General features: G+C 39.3%; 2 protein-coding genes across 3 annotated transcripts in view; one reads left to right on the forward strand and one right to left on the reverse strand.

The window, feature by feature from the left end:
- Nucleotides 1-203: 203 nt before the first annotated feature.
- LOC108135324 (nitric oxide synthase) overlaps nt 204-23,184 on the reverse strand; it is a 38,719-nt gene continuing 15,738 nt past the window's right edge. For both annotated transcript variants that reach the window (XM_017256013.2, XM_017256012.2), the window contains exons 6-19: nt 21,815-21,906; nt 20,997-21,138; nt 20,194-20,333; nt 17,077-17,251; nt 15,413-15,594; nt 14,033-14,242; nt 11,032-11,176; nt 9,811-9,915; nt 9,642-9,709; nt 3,907-4,240; nt 2,153-3,295; nt 1,544-1,668; nt 721-787; nt 204-506 (exon numbers count right to left, since the gene is read on the reverse strand). In XM_017256013.2, coding sequence (XP_017111502.1) covers nt 399-506; nt 721-787; nt 1,544-1,668; nt 2,153-3,295; nt 3,907-4,240; nt 9,642-9,709; nt 9,811-9,915; nt 11,032-11,176; nt 14,033-14,242; nt 15,413-15,594; nt 17,077-17,251; nt 20,194-20,333; nt 20,997-21,138; nt 21,815-21,906 — 3,036 coding nt within the window. In that variant the 3' untranslated portion in view covers nt 204-398. The remainder of the gene's footprint in view (nt 507-720; nt 788-1,543; nt 1,669-2,152; nt 3,296-3,906; nt 4,241-9,641; nt 9,710-9,810; nt 9,916-11,031; nt 11,177-14,032; nt 14,243-15,412; nt 15,595-17,076; nt 17,252-20,193; nt 20,334-20,996; nt 21,139-21,814; nt 21,907-23,184) is intronic.
- On the forward strand, nt 18,478-19,955 carry LOC108135326 (lysosomal aspartic protease-like). Its single transcript, XM_017256015.2, has one exon. It carries the CDS (start codon nt 18,507-18,509, stop codon nt 19,677-19,679), a length of 1,173 nt encoding a protein of 390 aa, XP_017111504.1. The 5' UTR covers nt 18,478-18,506; the 3' UTR covers nt 19,680-19,955.

A 23,184-nucleotide genomic window follows, 5' to 3' on the forward strand; every position in this document is an offset into this window, starting at 1 on the left:
TTGCATTTTCTGTGCCATTTGCGAATCGTTAGATTTCCATTTCCCTTCAGCCAATTTAAGCCGCTTAGCCAGTGGCCTTAACATTTGTGCCGAAATTGGAAATTGCATTTGACTAATCCACACCCAAACTTTTTATAAAACGATTCGAAGTACATCCTTTTTTGATTTCGTTTATTTGTAATATACTTTAACATTTAGATTTTGATTTCTGAATTATTTTGTACATAAGAATCAATAATAAAAGGTAATTTATTTAAACGTTATTCATACAAATAAGTAATGAACAAAGCGACAATATTTAATTGCATTCGAATATGGAAGAAAGTAAGGACAAATGTTTTGTATTCTTCACTTATTTGGATATACCATCCGCCTATTTTGATTAGTTCGAATGTCCTTTAGGGCTGCGATGCCATGCGAATTCTGGCTGTAGCCCTCGACTTTGTGTGTATTTCAGCCGTTCGCAGCGTGATGCCGAAGATGTCCTCATGGTAGCGACTTTCGTCCTAGGAAAAATTGAAAAAAAAAACAGTGCAACACAATGTATAGTATGCAGATTTTCTGCCATTAAACGTTGGTCTACGCTACATTGTCAGAACTATTTTATGCTTGCAGGGCTGCAGCAAAAAATTGCTCATACGCAGAGTGTAGCGGGAAGGAAACCCTTCACTGCCGGTATTTATAGCCAAAGCTCTTTCCCATACTGTTAAGAATACTTACCCGCAGTGTTAGCAAAAATGTCTCAACTTCCGCCTCACTTTTCTGCTCCTTGCCGGCAATACACTTCCTGCCAAGGAGAAAGGAATATGCAAAAGTTGAAGTGTGTATAGAAAATGCGGGAAAATTCTGAAAAACTGTTTATTTATTCGCGCAGGGATATGTAACGTAATCTATAGGGACAGTAAGGAGAAAAGTGCTTAAAGATTTACAAAGTGTCAAGCTGAAAGGGCAGCAGCATAGATTTAAGATAAAGAATAATGAGCTAACAAAAGTAATAGAACAATGACTTAACTTTGTCATTATTATTATTATTTAATTGCACTTGAAGAAATGTCACATTGACATATACTATCCTTACTGATTTATTTTAATGGATCAATATTATCTCTAATAATTATCAGAATTAAATGATGATTAATATGAATTTTCCTGTTGGAACATCCCTAATTAGCAAACGCAACAAATGTGGCAGCTGCTCAGGATCTTTTCTGGCTTCAATTAAACTAAACCGCTTAAGATTACGAGTGGGTCCTCATTGAAATCCCCCCTGAAGGACAGTGTCATTATGCAATATCCTGTGTGTATGGATAGAGACAGCCCGTATTTCACAATAAGGCACTTAATCAGGAGCTTTTGAACAAATGCGAGGCAGAGAAACGAAATATAAAAGCCAAGCGATGGCAAAATACCTGACCGTTGAGCGTTGGAAAACAGAAAACTCCCAGTGGTGTCCAGGGGGGCGGCGAAAAGAGCAGCCACGCCCACTCCTTGGCCCAAACACAGAAAGGCAATCAAACTTAGGGCAAAGCAGAGCAAACCTTACCTGATGGTCTGGTACACATGCTCGGCCATTGTGACATCGCCGCAGACGTAGATGTGGCCCCTCTCCATCACAATCAGCTGGTACAACGAATCGAATTCCTGCTCAATCAGGTCCTGCACATATGTCTGCAATGCACAAGCGATTCGATGCCAAATCAAAAAACAAATCATTGTTTAAGCGGAAAATGTCTCAAGCACAGAGAAAAAATATGGGATTAATTTAACAGAAATTTGGTCTTGTTCACTGATGGCTTTTCAATAATAATTTTAATGTATAGGGCATAAATATATGTATACCTTACTCAACCTGCATAAAATACTAAATAAATTAAATTAAATTAAATTTAATAAAATGTACATGTGTAATATTAAATAACAAAGTACTGGTTAAAAAATAGTTTATTAGGTAGCACTTATTTTTTAAATTCCCTTGTAAGAAATAAAAAAAATATATCTTTTCCAGAAGAAAATAAAGACTGGAAGAACTATTCAATATTATCTGATAAAACCTTTTTTAGAGTGTATGCCAACTGTTTTTCTCTGTACATAAAAGTTTGCCTAGGTAAGTGGAAAAAACAGAAGTTTAGATTGCTGACCACCCAGAACGTACCTTCGGAATGGCCTGCTCCCTGGACAGAGCCAGAAAAACGCGGTCCAGAATCTGATCCTTCTCCAGCTGCGCCTTCTCCTCGGCGTAGAGGTCCACGTCCCGGTTGCGGCAGCCAAAGAAGAGCCACATCTTGGGCAGCGCCGCAGCAGGATCCAGATCGCGGAGGACCTGGAACTCCTGCCAGAAGGAGCGGAAGGGGGCAATGCCCGTGCCGGGTCCAATCAGGATGATGGGACGACTCCGGTCGCTGGGCAGATGGAAGCCCAGGGCGCTCCTCACGAACATGAACAGCTCGTCGTCCGCCCGCAGGCCGGACAAGTAGTTGGAGCACACGCCGTACCGCTCGTCGCCGTGGCCGTCCTCGCAGCGGTACTTCACGATGGCCACCGTCAGGTGGATCTCGTCGGTCACGCGGCGCGGCGACGAGGAGATGGAGTAGAAGCGGGCCTGCAGGGGCGTCAGCTGGGCCAGCAAGAGGGGTGCGGGCGGTCGGCAGGAGGGGAACTCCTCGAGGACGTCCAGCAGGTGGGGCAGCCGCCAGTGCCGCCAGTCCTCGTAGGCCGACGAATCGTTCACCAGCAGCTCGAGTCGCTCCCTGTCCGCCGCATCATCACAGAATCCCGCCAGCAAAGTGAGCAACTGTCGAGATGGCGGAGTGGTCAAATCGAAGAATCGGGCCAGGAGATTTCTCAGCGTGTCCGCCGGTATCTTGTCGTGCGGCTCCCAGGACTTGAAGATCCCATTGGAGGTTTGCTTCTCCTTCTGCAGCTGCAGCTGCAGCACCTCGTCCGGATTGTCCACGCCCACCAGGCGTTCCAGCAGACCGTCGACCAGCTGGGCTCGGTTCGCCGGAAAGATGCCCACATGGTCGCCCGGCTCGTACTCCAGTCCCGGTGCACAGATCTCCAGCAGCATCGTCGTCTTGGCCCCCTCGCTCAGCCGGGTCAGGTTGTGGGGCTGCGCCTTCACCTTGCAGCAGTGCACCTTCTTGTTGTGGTACTTGGACAGGCTGCTGTCCAGAGAGCCCTTGCTCACCGAGGGCACCAGTCGCACCGTGTTCACGGTCAGCGAGTCGTTCTGCAGCGCCAGCGAGGCGTCCGACAAACTCTCCTCGGGATCCAGGCAGAAGGTCTCGCAGGCCAGCTGCAAAGTGGGGTTAAAGGTTGATAAGCATCCCACAGGAACAATGAAATATTGCATTTTGATTTCTCATCGAAAGTCTCTAAGGCTTATTAAATTTGTAGCATACTTTAAAGATATTTAATTTTTATTAGGCAAAAAAGTAAATCCTTGCAAATTAATGTATTTTCAGGTTGATTCAAATATATCAGTAGGTTTAATAGGCTTTAAAACCAAAAACACTAGTTTACAAAAAAACGACAATTTAATCAAACATTTTTCATTGGGTATACATAAAAAATTAGTTGTTTGCTGCTATATTTGAATGATAACTGCTATATTTTAATAAAAAACTTTGCTTGCAGTTAAAGTTTTTTTTACCATTTTAAAGTATTTGTGAAAATTTACTGCTAACAAAACAGTTGCTCTTTATTCGACCATTTTAAAGTGTTTGTGACAAAACTGTTGCTTCGGGGCAGCTTTTCTTCAAGTAAAGACTGCGTTTTTACCTCCAGCGCGTTGCGTATACGCACTGTTGACTACGTGCATTCTTCAAGCGAAAACGTTGCATATTTGGAGGTGTGGTGGTGTGCCTGGCACAGATTTCCCCATGAAGATGTCACTCATGCACTCACCTTGAACACCTCTGGTGCCCATTTCCGGAACGATTGCTCCTGTCCGCACATCTCGTCGCCGTAGGCCACCCTCAGCAGCCGTTCGCCGCCCAGTTCGCCCAGGATGTTGTCCACGTACTGGCCGAAGGCGCAGAAGTTGGGGTAGGCGGAGGAGCCGAGGGCGAAGACCGCAAACCGGACGTTGGACAGGGGGCCAAAGGTCTCCTCGGTGAAGGTGTCCGAGGTGGAGCCCCGCAGCGAATCCCAGCGGTCGATCCTCTTCACCTGTTGCAGCGGCAGCTTCATGAACTCCTGCCGCGAGCTGGCCTTCATGAAGGACTTCGAGGAGCCAATGCTGTTTGTCAGGGGAGAAAACGGAGTGGAGGGAGAATTCTTATTCGGCGACAGCCCAAAAGTATGCAACCCAGCCCAGGGAAACACTCAAATTAAAATGGGGCCAGTTAGTGGGGCTTTTCCCGCTCACTCGGATTCATATTTCACAATGGCCGGCAGCACAACAAAAGGCAGGGGGCGTGGTCAAGGGCGCTGCTGCTGTGCCGGAACTAAACAATGAACAAAACACGCCAAAAGGAGGCAACAATAAAAGAAGACAGGCAGAGGCTGACAGCAAAGCATTTATTACGCTTGTCATTGGGATGTAGCCAGAGCACAAGAATCACAAGCAAAAGAATGGAAAAGAATGCGAAAAAACTGCCAACAAAAAATAAAATGAGCTCAAAGTAGGGCTGTAGTATGGCCTGGACGATAGGATACGACTTGAAGTTTAATTCGGACCAGCACTGGGTTTGCGAGCAATTCACTAAAAAAACGTAATCATCCGCTCGTCATCTGCTCGTCAGTGGCAAGCTTTTCCCAGCGTGTGAGTCTGCTTCTCGCAAATGCATCTCAGCCCAGACCACTTGAGTGATGATTCAACAATGAACAGTGGCAGTTTTTAACGAAACCCAGTAGCCGACGAAAAATCCGCTTTTGGCCAGACTGCTGCCAACTGCATCTGGCCATGGCCCATTTCGAGATGGTGATGCCTGAATGCCTGAATGGCTGAATGGCTGTATGGCATAGTGCGTTTAAAACTATTTGAGCTCCTGCTGCTCAGCTTGGCTTTGGGTCAAAGTTTATGGCTTTGCCGGGTTGGTCGTAAAAACCTGTTGCCCCGGCCAGAGGGCTCAGGACCCCTTCACGATTGGCTGCCACAGAGCTTACAAGTTGTAAGAGCTTGTTAACAGCGAGTGATGGAGCAGATCCTGGCGGGGATTATGGGCCAGATAGGAGGGCCACTACAGTGCTCCTTCGCAGAGGAATATTAAATTACGGCATTACTACTTAAGCGGCTGCATAATGTTAAGCTGATTTACAATTTCAGAGACTAGACGATGGCTTTAACGAGACTCAACCCTCATTATGTGACGCAACCTGCCAAAATCACTTCTCTCCACTTAGCAACAATGTTAATTAATATAGCAGGATAATTATGGTAGGCTAACGGGCAATAAATATCGGTAATAGAGACTTATCCAAATAAATCTAATTACTTCGTTTTAAAATCTAATTAATTATTAATTATCTATTAATATTTTAAGTAATAAACCCTGAGAGGTAAAAAATATTCTGACCCAGGATTTCTGAGAAATAGACTTAAAAAAAGAGCATTGTAGCTTATTTACCTTATAAAATAATCGTTGGGCAGCTGTATTAAATCACTGTATTTTGGTTTCTTAATTTATATTATAATAATGTATTATAAATGTGATAACTCATGTTAGCAAACTTTCAACCCAATACTATTTAGAGCTTTACAAATCAAATTCAATCACAAATATCCCGCATTGAATTAAAAAACTAAATATACAGATATGTTTAGATATGACGCCATAAACTTTGTTTTGTAAGTATAAGCCTGTACCCTTTACAAAGTCTCATTTTATTGTCCCGCGTTATTTGCAGAACAGATGTACCCTTTCCATCTAACTATTTCAAGAAACATTGTTACTTTAGGTAAGTATAATCCCACTCAAACACTGTTTCCCAGACATAAGTAATTCATCACGGCGGTAAGAAGCACAACTCAACGCTTCGGTGCTTAGCCAAGTTTTAAGCTGAGTGACGCCTATCATCTTAATCACACGCTCCTTAAAGCTGCAACAACAAACTCAGTAAATCCTGCACGCAAACAAACAGACATCCTTGCTGTTTCCGCCCGCACTAGAAACCCAAAAGTGCAGCATTGCGTGAAAAGAGTGTTGTAATTTACAGTTGAACTGCCGAGTGAGACGGGGATATAGAGCGAAAGAGATGAGCACACAGCATAACAGGTAGCAGAACAATACTATTGCAAAAAAACAACATAAAATACATTTATAGTGGCAAAGGACGAAGTGGCAGACTGGAAATCCGGGACTCGGTATAATTAAAACAGTTCCAAGCTGAGCTGAGAATTGACTCAATCGTTACACACTAAACACTGTTAAAAACTAAACTAAATAATTACAAATCTTAATTAAAATAGTAAGAAAAGTATTTAGGCAAATAAAATATAGCCATTATATTAATATAATAAATATGAGAAATAATTACAGTTTAAAGTAAACTTCACTGACAAAGAAATCAAATAGCAGAAATAAGAAATCTCAAAAAATTTTACAGTAATGCTAAAAATTCAGTAAATACTGACTAATTTGATTCATTATACATTTGTATGGCAACACATATAGTTTTGTCTACGAATTTATAGCATTTTTCTGTAAGAATTATATTAATATTTAAAATTTTGGTGTTTATTTAAAGAGATTATTAGACATCCATAATTGTGTTTTAATTTAAAAATGTCTCACTTTGAACAGATATCTAAATTCATTACATGCCCATTTAAGCCTAATTAAGTAATACAATGCGTATACTTAATACTTGCGGTGTACACACGCAGTATCATAAATTTGCCAAGTTGCCTAAAAGCTTGCTGCAGTAACATTTTCCCCGTATTTATTCTGTCTGCTCTTGAGTCAAGTGGCCCTATCCAAACAACTTGTACTTGTAATTATTTTCGTACACTTGAAATGCTGTTGAGAGCGGCATTTGAAAAAAAATGCTAATGATTTTGACAAGCATTTTATTCAAGTGTTTGGCTCCACTCATTATGCAAAGTGGAGTAATTGCGAGCGTATAGGTGGCATCATCAACGTGAAAACTTTTATGGCACATGCACCGTCCTTGGCGATGACGTCTAAGGCTGCATAAGTGTCCCATTCCGAGCAGTTGCAGTTTACTGACAACAGGATACGGATGTCAGGTGCTCACACATAAAAACACAAACACCACCACCCTCTGCAGACACTTAAAAGCACACTCAGAGGCGTTGATGGCATAATAGACTGCAATTAAGTGAGCTCGAGCTGGCAGTCACTTGACTCAAAGCAGAACAAGGCCAGTATTTTGAAATGGATTGTGCATTTTTCGGTATTCAAAGCAGAAGCTTAAAGTTGAGCCACAAAAATTGTGCTAAAAATCGCTGGCCACAAAATTTATTTGCTTTTAAACTATCTTATCGCATTTAACTTTTGCTGCGAAACTATTCCGAAACTATTAAGTAACTACTTTAGTTTCAAATTCGGAAAGTTGCAGAAGCAAGTTTGTAAGTTCCTTAGCTTTAAAATTAAATCAATCGAAGCAAACAATTAACAGCAAAGCAATTTCCGAAGCGACAAAATGCCTCGGGAAAATAAGAAAAGCAAATACAAGAGGCAAGCTCACTCGAGCGTTTAAGCAGCCAAAAGAGGTCCTTCAGCAGCCCAGCTCCTCACATGATGTTGATGGCCTCCCCGAAGCAATTTCGACAGCTTGCTTGTTTAAATTGTTCATACGCAGCGTGGGACATGAGATGAAGCCAAAAGGCAGTCGCCCTCCAGAAGCTGTTCTCATTTCACTAATGCTTGGTTAGCAAAAATTGCAATCGATTAAAGGGAGTGCTTTAAATGTTTACGACTAATTGAAACGATTAAACCTAGTCCAGGTTGTTACAAAAGTGCCTGAGTTGAATTTCGGCTAACAATTAATCAAAATACAAGTTGCAAACGTAGGCTGAGGGATGCTAATTAACGCAGGATTGGATCAATTTCTGTGAAACTTCCGCCTAAATAGGCAGATATACACAATGGGATCGAGTGAAAGCAATAATAAATCAAATTAATTGGTTTTCACAGCAGACAAAAAGAGTGAAACCGAAAGCCTGGGGGGCCGGTCTCCATTATTCGGCCATTATAATAAATACAAATTAACAAACATGCCACAGCACAACAAATAAACACGCACAATTATGTCAGATCAGAGATTCCCCCATTATTTTTCAATTAAAGGATCTCCCTTTCATCGGCAAAGCGGCCGCAGGACATTTTTTACAGCCCGACTTTCGTAATATGTTATTGAATTGGCTTCACTTTAGTGGGGGAGTGTGTTCTGGCAGCCTCTGGTCCTTCCGGGAGCTCCATATGAATTTTCAATTTCATTTTCAGCAGGCAACTCGCAGCTTGTTTATGTATAAATTTAGCCACCGAAGAATGGCTGTGGGTGTGTGTGCTTCAAGTTGTCAAAGTTGTCAAGCGGAAATCCCCTTTACATCATAAAAACCCTCCACAGACATACGTGAGGGAAAATATCGAAATAACAAAATTATTGTTATTGTTTTTTCCGCATTGGTGGAGGGGGAGAGGAGGAGAGGGAAATTGCGCGGATTTGTCTGCTCTCTCAAGCGGCACGCACTTAAGTGCGTGTCTTTATCCTTTGTGTGTGTCAGCATGTGTGTGCGTTTGTAATTTTAAAGATCTCGGCACGCAAGAGACGGCAGAATATGTGGGACAGGAACAAGGGCCTATTAATAATACAAAAATGCCAAATATGTGTCAGTAATAATGGAAACCCACGAGGAAACCCGAAAATTTTTGAATTAAAAAAAATAAAGTCGTATAGAAAGGAAACCAAGGAATGCATTTCGACAAAAGACTTAACAATAAATACATTTATTCACATTTCTCTTTTTTTTAATAGATAATGGTTTCAAAAAACAAATTCAAAATAAATTAACTTGACTTTTTTAAATAAAAAGTTTGAAATGTTTTCTAATTTTTTTTATGATTATTTTATTTGTCACTTGTAAAACACATATATTTTATTTATTATTTCTTAAAAGACATTTCGATTTAACTCTAAAAAGCTTTGTTCTTTCTTTATATATTATTGATTAAAAAAAATAGAAACTAAAATCAAATTCAAGCAAATAAATGATCTATTTTGGATGCTAACAACATTTATTTCGATTTTTTTTAATTTTTTAAGATAGCAAAATGAATGCAAAATAATAAACTTTAATTTTTGCATTTCCCTAGTTCTACCCACTTTATTGGAGCACATCCATACCTCAGCTAAATAATTAATTAATCCGGCTTGAGTCCTCTAACCATCCCAACGACAAGGGATTAAAAACGCTTTGCATGCCCCACAAGGTATGCAATAAAAATTGATATGCAAAAAAATAGGAATTTGCATAAGCTTGAAATTCAAAATGAAAGAAAACTTGCTTAAAAAGCAATTCAGTTACGCCCCTTCCATCAATATTTATTATTCTTGCCTCTCCACTGCATCGAAGTAACCACAAAAAAAAATGATTTATACGAAATTTATGCAAAGACTGCGCCAACAAAAGGGAGAGGAACATTTTATGGAAAAAAGGGAATTTATAGACTCACCTAGAATCCTGCAATCCATGCTCGCCAGACTCCTGGACACGCATGGCATACAATTCCTGGGAGAATAGCTGGCGAAACGACGAAAAGTTAAAGTTCACATTTCGGGTCGTTAGGAGGCGTTTTGGCCTAATCCATTAATTAGTTTGATATGATCTGGGGGATTACTTACCTCGCCGTTTTCGGGGGGGTCACCGTTGCCAAAGGTGGAGGCCACAACAATTAACAATGCCTCGTGCTCAATGGAGGATATATCGTAGTCGGACATGCAATATATCTAAATGAATAAACAATTTGCCACTGTAGCAGTGCGTATTTATTCTGAGTTTTCTTTTTTTTTGCAAGACCAAACACTTTTGTGGTCGTTAGATGCTTGGCCCATCCCCCAAAAACACGCATACCAGGAAAAGTGGACCTAATGAGCCTGGACTCTCGACTCTCGATGCTCGAATGTATCTTGTAGTTTGTCGCAGGTGTGTGCAGCTTATCTTATTTTGCCAGGCAGATGCTTTTTATACACACATGACATGGGGACTACACCAAACTGAGTGGAGTCCTGTGGATCGGACGAAACTGAACTGAACGACCTGGTCGACACTAAGCTGGCACACAAAAAATGTAAAAGTAAATTTCAGTTTTATGCTAATTTGTCTCATGTGGCGCTGGCCTTTGTCCAGAGCCTAAGGTTGCAGGTTAAGTCCAGAGAACCCGAAATTAGGCTAATTTTAGATGTAGACTAAAACGTTTTATAATGTCAAATTAGGCACGTCATTTGGCAGTATGAAATATGCTACATGTCTGGGACGAATCCTATTTCTAGGACTTAACTTCAACAAATTTGAAAACAAGTGTGTAAACTGGCAAGAGACATTTGGACTTTAGAGTTTTAAAATAAACTTAATTTGTTCCCGGACTAATCAGTAACTTAAGTTATTTTAAATTGCATGTTATTACGGTCCCATAAGTACTGGTAATATTAACTATTTGCCTAGAATTATTCATACACTGGTAAAAAACTTTGTAAATTCAAATATTTCAATTTAAATATTTTGCCTTTGTTTTTTATCCATTCCGATTTTTATTTATTAAAATATTAAAGATTTTTTAATTTTTTTAATTAAATAATTTCGGAATTGATTTTAATATCTGACAATATAATTTAAATTTAAACCATATTTACATTAAACAAAATGTATTAAAATCAAATTGGAACTATTATGATTTAATATTTAATTAAAATATTAAGTATAACATTTTTAATACAGTAGTCAGATATTAATTTTTTTTATTGCTCCATTTTTTATCAGTGTAGCTTACACATTTTTTGATGACAGCTATTTAGTTTCGACTGTTATTCCCAAATAGTATATTAAACCAGATCTGTCAATCTTACCTGTGCATTAAACGCATGTCCAAGTAGTTCACATAATTGCTTTGCATATTGCTCGGATTTTCCAGTTTCGGTGGCATATAGAACTGTTGCCTTTATGCGCTTCGACAAGGCGCGTCCGAATAATTTCGATGTAAATTTCACAGCCCTGCAACGAAGTGAAAACGCCTGTTTAGCTCGTATTTGGGTAAATGCTGGAGGAAACACTTAAAGCTGCGTCAGCGGCGGCGGCACGACCATCATCATTACAGCCATAAGCCTTCATGTCGAGGGTAAGGCCATAACATAGAATATAGCCACTTTGATTGACATGCCATGTAATTGGAAAATTGTCTACAAGTGGGGCATATGTTTTCTTGTAAGGACCCACACATGGTTAGTCAATAATCAAACGGGCGCAAAAGAATTTTATTGTATGAAGTCGGACGATGCGAATTTCCCTCGCGCCTCTCATTTCGCCATTTAAAGTAGGGTCGCATAAAATTTTATGCACAAGAAAGCGGGGAAAACAAAAGAGTGGGAAAAGATGGCACTGGCCAAATGAAAAGCCAACTTATGAGAGGAAAGCCTTCTGTTGCTTCAATGCCAGACATCGTACGTCTTCCTTTTGCCTTTATTTTTGAAAATTTCATACCCTTTTTTTTGCACAAAAAATTTGGTACATTTTTCAATGGTAAGTTTTTTAGAGGGTCGTTACATAAAACTAAGCTAAATAATTGTAGATTTTATTTTCATTTTGTTATACACTTATAATATTTAAAATAATTGTTTTAAAGTATATAAGAATTAAGATTAGATTATGCATTAAAATCCAAAATTGGGAAAAGTATAATAATTACAAAAATATTAAGTTATAATTATAAAAGAAACCTTAATAAAAGGTATTCGAAACTCTAAAACTTAAAGATGCCTTTTTGGGTAAACAGTCTAGGGTATTCCCGAGTTCAGACTCCTTTCTGTGGCATACGTACTTATTGTTTTACTTTTGGGCACCATTGTTTTCTTCGCTCTACGCCTGCTGCCTGCTTCTGACATGGAACTACTTTTTGGGATAAGAGGGCACATGGTTGGATGCTTATAGGCAGTTTAAATGTAATTCAATATGTCTGGCGCTCCCCACTTTGCAGCACCTCGTGCCACACGCATTACGCTGCACACTTTTGTGCGAGCATGAATATAATTTCATTTTCATAAAGTTGTCGATGTCAGCGCTGATTTAATTCCATTTCATCTCATCAGTGCTAAGAGGCGCGGCGCGTGCTGAAACAATTAAACTTAATTATGTCTGCCGCCTGTCATCCCAACGCGGATATATGTGCGAATATATATCCTCATAAATACGTAAATACGGATGATTTTTCAGTGGCACCATCATCATTTAAGCACTGATAAAAAGTTTCGTTCTCGACAGGACTCGATTTAATGGAAACTTGTACATGTGCAATTGCAACTGATAACTTTTTAATGAAAATCTATCAGCCGTTTTTCAGTTACTTTTTCGGCCACGGCTTCGATGGACTGATTGCAGTAAATTAAAATTAATTAGCATGAAAAATACGCCGGCGTGGACAACATCATTAATATGCAACGATTTAAAGTGCGGTCGTTAAAAAAACATTCGGATTTTTCACGCTTTATTTAACGGTAATTTTCAGGTTTCCATTTTTTCCTCTCCTGCATAATTGTGTAATTGATTTTATTTGTTAGGGCTCACCGCAGTTGTTTGTTTGGCGCTTCGATTAATTGATTGATGCATGAATAGGAGTAAGGGTTAAGTGCCAAGCAGCCTTTGTTAGACGTATAATTGCCACCGATTTGCATAATATTTTGGTAACTGATAGCCTTTGCTTTGTTATCCCATTTGTTTACAGATTCATATCGTATGAGTTGGGGTTGGAAAATATAATAATAATTAATAATTAATAATTATATTTATATCTTATTATTAGACCATTATTCAATGCATGTTTTCGGAGAGCAAACAACTTTTTACTAATAACATTTTAAAAACAATTTTAGAAAAATATAAATCGTTTTAAAGGATAAAATAATTAAGATAAGATTTTTAATTAAAATCAAAGATATTACCAATCATAATAATTTCAAAAATATTAAGCTTGTTAGCTAGAAAAAAGCATAATATTATATTAAACATTAGGCGTGGTATGCTAGGAATAAAAAATATTTTGCTATATTAGATATATGCACAAGCATTATAACTTTTAAAATATTAAAGCTTGTTATGCTAGGAACTTAAAATAAGCAAATATATTACGAAAAATACTTAAATTTGTTGTGTTTTATGTAATTGAATTTACTTGCAATAATCAAGAGTCCAATTTAAGTAAGCTCCGCTTAAGAAAATAATTATTACTTATTTTAAGGTAAACGTATTGCTGTATTGTACTTTTTAGTACGTTTCGAATTTAAAAACTTTAAATCTTCCCTTTAAATTGGCTTCAACTTATTATCGGTTTAAATAAATCCTGACGAATTTATCTTCACAAACTTATAAAAGTCTTAAATTTCACCTCGAATAAAATAAGGACGTCAAATTTGCATAACAATCAACTCCGACCACACATATGCTGCTAGCTCAGCGGGAGATTTGAGATAGAAAGGGCGGATCAGTATCCGGGCAAATAACATTTAAAATAACAATAACAGGGCAACAGACATGATGCAATGTACCAAATTTTCCGGGCGACTTGATAACAGTAGGACAGTAGGATGAAGGAGCAACTGGGGAGCAGAGGATCCCCGTGGCAATAAACCACAATCCATGTAATCTACTTAAAGGCTAATCCCTGCTGATGCTGTCGTGTGACACACTCGCACAACCGACCGAACACGGGAACAATTACACGGGCAAGGATGCGAGTATCAACATCAACATCATCATCATCATCAGCCAGGACGAAACGAAAGGGATAAAGCGGGTACCAAGTCACCGGGTAACCGAGTTTCCCCGCCAAAGGTCGTCACGTTAACTTTAAGTACTCACCTAGCGATTTGTTTAAAATTAAATTTACGTCGCGGCTTCTTGCCCTTGCTCTCGCCACGCCCCTTCTTCCAGACGTGGGTGCGCCAGGCGGGATCCTGGTACTCGAACGAGGGCTTCAGGTAATAGAGGGCCATCTCCTGGTGGAACACCGGCGTGATGGAGCCCGACAGAGGCGGCACGATCCAAATCCAATCAGCGGGACATCCGTTCCTGCGGACAGACAGACAGAAAGATGCCCCCGGGATAAGTAATTGCCTATAATTGACGAGTGGGTGGCGGCATCCTTTGGATCCGTTTCACCGTTCGGCATTTGATATATTGTTGGCTTATGTTTGGTGCCTCAAATGGGAGGTTACCATTAGCTGACTTAATTGTGGCTGCCCAGCCTGCTGTTGCCATAAAAATAGACACGTTGCTTACGGTTTTGATTTAGTGCTCTACAAAGGAATCGGTTTAAGGTGGTGTGGGGATTTTAAAATACCTACACTGATAAAAAAAACGAAGTAGTAAGAATAAATATCTGATTTTTTAATTTAAAACTGTATATTAAATATTAAAATCAAAAAATTAAACAATTTTTCAATACTTAAAAGCTCTATGGATGAAAATCAGCGGATAATATTTGAATTTAATACAAAATATTTGGATTTACTGACTTTTTTTAAATAAGTATTTTGGGGCCACAAACTTGCAACTGGAAAATAGGTTAAGGCCAACGACTTAATGACACAAGTTAAATTAGATTTTCTTAAAGTATCAGTTTTGTTGTTACCCTAAACTAATTTTCCTACAATTTCAATCTTAATTTGACTTTCAACTATTTGGGAACTATGCTTCGGCCTAAATGAACAAATCGGTGTTTGTAACAAAACTTGTTGTATTTAGTAAGAAAAGCTGGCAAATGCATGGCTTATTTATGGCTTGAATTTCTTTAATTAAAACTTATATATAAGTATTATTTACTTACGAATTTACAACTTACTCACTTAACTTTAAAAAAAAACCCTTTACCCAACACAAAGTAAACACAATATTGCGAAAACAAAAGCCAAAAAGTGACACATGTATCTTTAACTCCTGTGCGAAAAGGAGCTTCCGCTTTTTCCCATGGAGGGCGAAAAAGTTTGACATATTGTGCGGCATTTATGTGTCTCGCGTGCACTTTACATAAACGCTGGCGTCGGAAAATTGGAAACAATAAATTTACTTTCGCACCTGCAAAAAGTTTTCCCAGCCAGCGAAAGTCAAATAAAACACGTTAAGCCGTAAACATGCGGCTGGGATATGTCATAAATGTCGACGCAACGCGACCGTAAGCAAACACACTGGATACTATAGCATATATATGGATATAATCGCCGATTCGGGACGAACCCTTACCTGAGCTTGGACTCGTTCTCGAAGTGCTTCATGAAGCTCTCGCTGGCCGTGTGGTGATCCACAATGGTCACGTTGCGACTCTGGTAGGAGTGCAGCACGGCGATGTTCATCTCCACGACGGCTTTGTCCTTCCACAGGGAGGTGGGTGTGCGGGTGTCCAAATTCATTTTCAGTGCCACCGTCTGCGGTGAGTTTAAAATCAATTTCGTTAGTGCCTAATCGGTAATGGATGGAAAGAGCGTTGCTGAATTTCGATTACAATTTACGGTTTTGTGGCCAGAATTTAATAATTACTAACAACTGCGGTGTTGGTCTGCCTGAGCCTTGGCCAAACAAGTGGCCCGAAGCCCCACACCCGTCAGGAGGCACACCAACTTCAATTATAGATTTAGCCACAGGCCATCGGACGTCATGAGTGCAGCCAAAACTGTGGCCAACTCTTGCAAATGCATGGCTTTGATGATGACAAATAACACAAATTTAATGGGAAATGGCTGCCATTGCACCCGCCTCTCACACTGAACCATTAGCATAAGCTATTCCACAGAACCAAATATTCGAATTATTTGACATATTGTGGGATTAGAGTGCAAATTTATTGGCCAACGAATAATTTTATTTGATGTTCTTCAAAAACATGGCCTAATACCTCTGTTTAGCTATTATTAAAAACACAAATGATGTTTGGAAATTTGAACATTAGTTTATAGAGTTATAAATCAAAATGTAATATTTTACCATTATGTTTTTAGTGCAAATATAAACATTTTTTATAAATGATATGTTTTCCCTTTGCCTAAAATGAATTTTCAACATAAAAAAATAAATTTTAAGAGGAAAAAGCTTATATATTTGTAAACTTTTAAATACTTTTGAGCAAGGGCTGTAATTTGCTTAATATGTATTTTATAAACATTTTCTTAAATATTAATGTTGATTGGCAATGTCAAATTTCTTATTGTATTGTATTATTATTAAAGAGTCTTCAGACTTCTTTTAATTACTACATTTATCTTTTTATTGCAAATTAAATTTAAATACATTTTTGAATCCCAGTTTTGGGATATTATATTTTGTTTGCATACAACCAATATATTATATTTGCAATTAACCTGGAATTAATTTGCAACTAAAGTAACCTAAAAGGAGAAAGCTATTAGATTTTCCTAACTTTGAAACCCCTTTGTGTACCTGTAATTTTCCTGCTGCTGAAAAACTAATTAATCGAAGGAGATCGATCGACCTTAAACTGCAGTGCTAATATGCTTAGTTGGAAGTTAAATTCATGTTTGAAACTACTGCACATTAGAGTCTGTAATAGTAATTCCCCATGGCAACTTTATTCAAGCCTTAAAGCCCCGCCCTTCTTAAGTGCTGTTAACCAGTTTACACCCACCACCACCCACTCGATGGCACATTGCTGGCGAGTATAAAGAATGCTGGACCAGAAAAAAAATCGCTTTTGCGAGGACAGCCTGAATGAAAAGGCGGGAGTACCCGGTCTCCTCCGCACATTATGCGGCCTTATAATGAAATAAGCGCCACATCGCGATACAGCGACAAAGACATCAAGGACATCGGGCAAGGACAATGTCAAGGGGGAGGATGGCGGCAGCGGATATCAATACTGCAATTACTATATACGTCTTTTTGCTACAACTTACCTCCAACATATTGCGGCGATTTGTGTCGCATAAATTCCGGCTGCCAATCTCCGTGGACATGTACCAACCGCTGAATGCGGTGGCCGTAAACTGGATGCCGCCCACATCGAACAGCATCCCGGAAACGGCGGGCAGGGCGTACCATCGCAGTCCCAGTTCGGCAAACCAATCGAATCTGCAACGGGCAAACAGAGAAGTGGGTGGTCTTATTTGGCCAGTTCGGTTGATACTGTTACTCATACTATGTTTATGCTTTAAATTTCATGAATTTATGTTTATGCGATCGATACAGACGAATTCATATAAAAATAGTAGCAAGGATCACATATGTATGATTTAAGCTGATTTAATAAGTAAAACTTATTAACAATTAAGGGGAGTCAAAAATAAAAAATGACCTCAAATGGCGTGAAAAATTTAATTTTTATTATTTAATTTTGAGTTTGTCGTTGCCAATTGAATTATAGCGAATTTATAGTACATATTCATGTGCTAGCGAATGCATCAACTAGTGTTTATGCACACACATTTTTTTAAAAATTTCATGAACTAGCCATCGCATAAACACAGTTTGTGGGAGCACTGTCCACAGGCCGCGATTGCGGATGCAAATCCTTTGTTTATACATGCCATATCCCTTCTGGCTAACATACGATGGACATAAGCTTGAAGCTAAGCGCACGGGAAAACTGACCATTTCGGTGTTCTCCTAGATTTCCCCCAAATGCGTTTGCATAATTTTGTAACTAGTGAAATTGTAAGTAAGGTATAGTATACTTTTGATGAAGAATGCAGAGGCCTGAAAATTAGTATTGCAATAATAGACTTTATTTTGCCTTTCCTGAAAAAAATCTTAATTATTATTCACTAACTTTTAAGGTTTAAAAATTTACGCTTTTCTTTTTATACGCTTTTATTTTTAAAAACTAAAACTTCAGTTTATATTATTAAGCGATATATTTCGAAAAAAAAAAATCAATCCCTATTGATAAAAACTAAATTTTAGCTTATGAATTCTCAAATAATAAATTTCGTCTTACTATACATAGCAAGGCCGTGGAAAAATAAACCAACCATTGTGAGTCAAATTTTGTAAATAATATAATTTTTTTTGTAATTAAATTTTAAATATAAAGCATTAGGTTAGCCCACGCGCTCGTTTTTGTCAAACACGTCTTGTCAACACAGCTGATAATTAAATATTTTTTCACCTTCTCAGTCTCTAAACCTGGAGTTGACTTATGTCTGTACTTCTGTCTGCTAATGTGAGCCAAAAGAACCCGTAGACGTCAATGGATTCCAGAACCCTTCAGCGAATGGAAAGTTTCGGGGCTATTTTTGGAAAACAATAGAAAAATAAAATATGGAACAAAGCTATTTAAATTCAGCACCTATTTGAATTTAGCCACAGTCAAATTTTAGCCGCAGACATGAGACAGTTCTTAATTTTTTTGGTGCTGATCGGGATTGGTTATTCCGCTGCCAAGTTAAATCGCTTGCAGCTCCAGTCGAACAGTAATTTTACCCAGAGCCACGGAAATGTGAAGGCGGAGAAGACCGTACTGGCCTCCAAGTACTCATTTCTGGTGGAAGCCACATCCAGTTCCTCGAAGGCCACTGAGAACCTGCAAAACTCCCTGAACAAGGAGTACTACGGTGTGATTGCTATTGGCACCCCCAAGCAGAACTTCAACATTCTGTTCGACACGGGATCCGCCAATCTGTGGGTACCCAGTTCCAAGTGCCCAACCTCGAACATCGCTTGCCAGAGGCACAACAAGTACAAGTCGGGAGCTTCGAGCACATATGTGGCCAATGGTAAGAAATTCGCCATCTCATATGGCACGGGCAGTGTGTCGGGAATCCTCTCCACCGACACCGTTCACGTGGCGGGGATCAGCATCCAGGGCCAGACATTCGGCGAGGCCATCAATGAGCCGGGATCCACTTTCAACAAAGCACCATTCGCTGGAATCTGGGGATGGGCCTTCAAGTCGATCGCCGCGGATGGAGTCACGCCGCCGTTTGACAACATGGTGGCCCAGAATCTGCTCGACAAGCCCGTCATCTCGTTCTACCTGAAAAGACAGGGCACCGCGGTGCAGGGCGGCGAACTTATCCTCGGAGGCAGTGACTCCAGTCTCTACACCGGCAGCCTCACTTACGTGCCCGTTTCGGTGGCGGCCTACTGGCAGTTCAAGGTCAACTCGATCAAGACCAATGGCGTGCTGCTCTGCAGTGGATGCCAGGCTATAGCGGACACCGGCACCTCGTTGATAGTGGTCCCCCAGGCGGCCTACACGAAGATCAACCGCCAATTGGGCGCCTCGGATAATGGCGATGGTGAGGCTTTCGTGCAGTGCAGCCGCATCTCATCCCTGCCCAAAATTAACCTCAATATTGGCGGCACTGTCTTTACACTGGCCCCCAAGGACTATATCGTCAAGATGACCCAGAATGGTGTCACCTACTGCATGTCCGCCTTCACCTCAATGGATGGCATCAGTTTCTGGATTCTGGGCGATGTCTTCATTGGCAAGTTCTACACGGAGTTCGACAAGGGCAACAAAAGGATTGGCTTTGCCAGAGTGGCCAACTATTAAGCGTCTCAAGTCAAGTTGTAATTGATTTTGCAAATTAAATGACATGAGAAGTACATGCATTATAAAAATGGCTGTTTCAATAACAAAACAAAAAGGAATTTAAAAAGATATTATTTCGATTTTAAACTTTCACAATGTTGGAACTTTTGTATAATGTACCCTTATTTATGATCTGTTCTACATATCCACTTAGATTTTTAATGAATGCATTTATAATAACAAACCCAAGGAAGTTTAGAAAGTTTACTTAAAGCCTTAAACCCACCTGATTAAAAACGAAAATTCTATGCTACCTTACTGTCTAAAGATTTATGTGATGTTTGGGTATCGATTGAAAAGAATTTCAATTGTAAAAATAAGAGTTACGGGTAATAAAAGAATCGGGATTATTTATACCGTAACTGATATAAATGTTACATTACACACAATGTACGCTTATTTGTAGTTCTGTGTCACATATAAACCTAGATTTTTATTGGATGCCGTTATGGCAGCCATAAGGATGTCTACTCACTTTGGATGCGTGAGCGGCACTTCCAATATCAATTCGGGCGGGTAATCAAAGTAGTCCGGATCGTGACCATTGGCCGAGACCACCAATGGCAGGATGTCCCACTCGCTGCCTTTGCTTTTCCAGCCAAGTTTGGTGCAGACCTGATGGATAGAGGCACGATTGGATGTCAAACAAATGTGAATCGGAGTCGAAATCGAAAATCAGCATAGGGCCAGCAGGCATTACTGCCTGGCAGACTGGCGGACATAAAAGTGACATATGTAAAAATAAATGGAGATACTTTGGGGCTCGGTTTTATATGCAAATAGTACATCACTGTGGGAAGGGTGCTCTCGAACCACATGTTCCACCCACGCTCGGGAAACACATCTGCTGCCGCATTTGTGCTCGTATTTATTGACAGCTTTGTTGTTTGTTCGGTTTTTGCGTATTTAAAAAGAGATTTATTACGACGAGTTATAGAGCGAACTTGCCGCCGTTGCCAATGCCGTTGTTGTGGGCTCTGGGGCTTTTCCAACTTGTTGGTTCGACAAAAGGTCGCCCTGGTGGCAGGAAAATTGGAGGGGTCAAAGGGCGGGGGACGGATTTAAAGGCAACAGCAATTGATGCGTGTAAATATTGTGATGGCTGAGAAAAAACACACATAGTTATGCATGTATGATATGTAAATTGATAGCTGGATTAAGCAGAGCTACATGAATAAATTGCGACTGCAAATAGGCTGTAGTTTTTCATTCATATTAACAGGCAATAAAAAGTCAAGATAGGACACATTATTTTACATTTATTCCAAAATTACTCACCTCAGTAAACTCAAGATTCATGGGATCGCCAATGATTTTTCCATCCGCCTGCTTATAGCCGGCATAAGAAATTAATTGGCTATTCCAAATGCGACAATCATGCTTGGCATCTGTGCGTTGGGGAAATATCGTAATAGCCGATCTGCAGTGATGAAAATTGATAATCAATTAATTTTGCAAGGCAAACCCACTAAACAATTTGTGTGCACAAAACGATAAAGTTCGCCAAAGTTCAATGAAACTTTTGCAAGCCGCCAAAAGCGTTTTGCGCCCTAATGTGCATACAAAGTCAAAAGTGCAACACCAACCAGATAAAATCGGGGAGTTGAAAAGGATGGCGCTTAAAATATTCATAGAATCAAATTGGTAGCATTCAACCTGTGAATTCACCCCCTCAGTTCAGCCAATTAGCAGGGCCAAAACAAAATTTGGCAATCACTTTCCGCAAACATCCCATTGACGCCTGCCACGTAGCGAGTAGATTATTTGTAAATTGGAAATTGTGTGCGCCAAAGAGCATGGGAAAATATTTAAAATTATGTGCAGCTTCAGTTTCGAAGCTTAAAACGATTAGCGGGCATTCCAAAATGGTCTGTACTTCCTAATTACCATAAGCTGGAAATTAAGCTGCGCACGAAAATATGAAATTGCATTCCTGCAGAGTATGTTAATTGGCCAAACGAAACATTATGATAATTTTATTAAATATGTTCCTGGTTTTATGCTTTCTTTATTGTAAGCTAAAATAGCACTTGTTTAATAAATAATTCTTAGTAAATAATATATTTACCCAGCACTTAACAGAGAAATTCACTTACCTCAGGTTGCCTTTATTTGTTGCATATTTAATGTGGTTGCAAATTGCTTCAAACATGCCACTTGTTGTTGTCACATAACGACAATCAAATACCTGCAAAACATAACAAATAAATTTTAGAAATATCAGCCTGTCAAGAATGAATCACTTTTCACTTTAGAAGCACATATAATATATGTATAGAAGTCATGCCAGCGGAAAAAAGCGCAATTCCCGCAGTGCTAAAATTACTTAAAATATTCAAACGCTTGCAGCGACTACAAAAAAATATCAACAGAATTTACAGAGACAAAACTAAAAGTGTAATCCATTGTTTTTTCATGAATTTTAGGTGCCAGCCCCCAAGCCCTAAAGTTGTCCAACAGTTTTTGTTGCGTCGTCCAACAGGGCGTATGATAAATGTGACATAAATTTCTATGTAACTTCTATATTTGTTGTGTTTTTGGCATGAGGTCGCGTTCGTGTAAGAAAATTGTTCGCAACTTGTTCATACACCGAAACCCTTTTTCAATTATTTCGCTCCAATGAATTTTTTGCCATATTTCTGTTTAACTGTCACACTCGCTCCTCAATTTTTGCTTCTGCTATCTGGACCCTTACAATTGTTGTTTTTCACACCTGTTTTTGTGGCTTTTCCTCTTTTTCCTGTTTTGGGTCTAGGCCAGAGTAAAGTGCTTACATTTGGCTTTATGGGATTTCTATGTTTGAGCCACTCGAAAGTGAAACTCACTTCTGGCTTTGGAAACCCCTTTTCATTCGATTTTCTGCTGTGTTGGGTTTTGTTTTTACAGGGGGCGTACCAATTTAAAACGAGTTTCCTAATTAAGTTTGCGAAAGCGATCCAAACTGAACCCTTTTTAAGTGCTTATGCCACACATACTTCATTAAATTTAAGGCAAAGTTCTCCGCTTTTTTCATGTTCGTGTGTTATTGGATAACTTTTTCAAACTTTGTTTTAATTTAATGAAAAGTCAGAGCACAAAATTATACTATCATGTACAATTTTTATATGGTTTTTCATTATGAAAATTGCATTGCAAATATAAACTCTATTATTCTAAATTGACCATATTATTTAAATCAAATCTATGCAAATATATGCTTCCAAGGCTTAATTTGCTTCATATTTCGGGAAAATGAACTTGCCAGTCACCTGCACACACATTCGTCTATGCTGATATATAATTTATTTGGGATGGCATATGTTGGAGGTGGCTTTAGTGGCGCCTTTCACTACTTGTCTTTAGAAATCAGCATTGCTTTTCCAAGTTTTCCGTTCACATACACGCGAATCATTCAGGCGGAAATGCAAATCAGTTCACACATTACTAAGCAAAAACACTGAGGCAGAGGCAGCCATTTCACCATGCC

The sequence above is a fragment of the Drosophila elegans genome, unplaced genomic scaffold (assembly GCF_018152505.1).
Source record: "Drosophila elegans isolate 14027-0461.03 unplaced genomic scaffold, ASM1815250v1 contig_814, whole genome shotgun sequence".
In the NCBI taxonomy this organism is placed as follows: Eukaryota; Metazoa; Arthropoda; class Insecta; order Diptera; family Drosophilidae; genus Drosophila; species Drosophila elegans.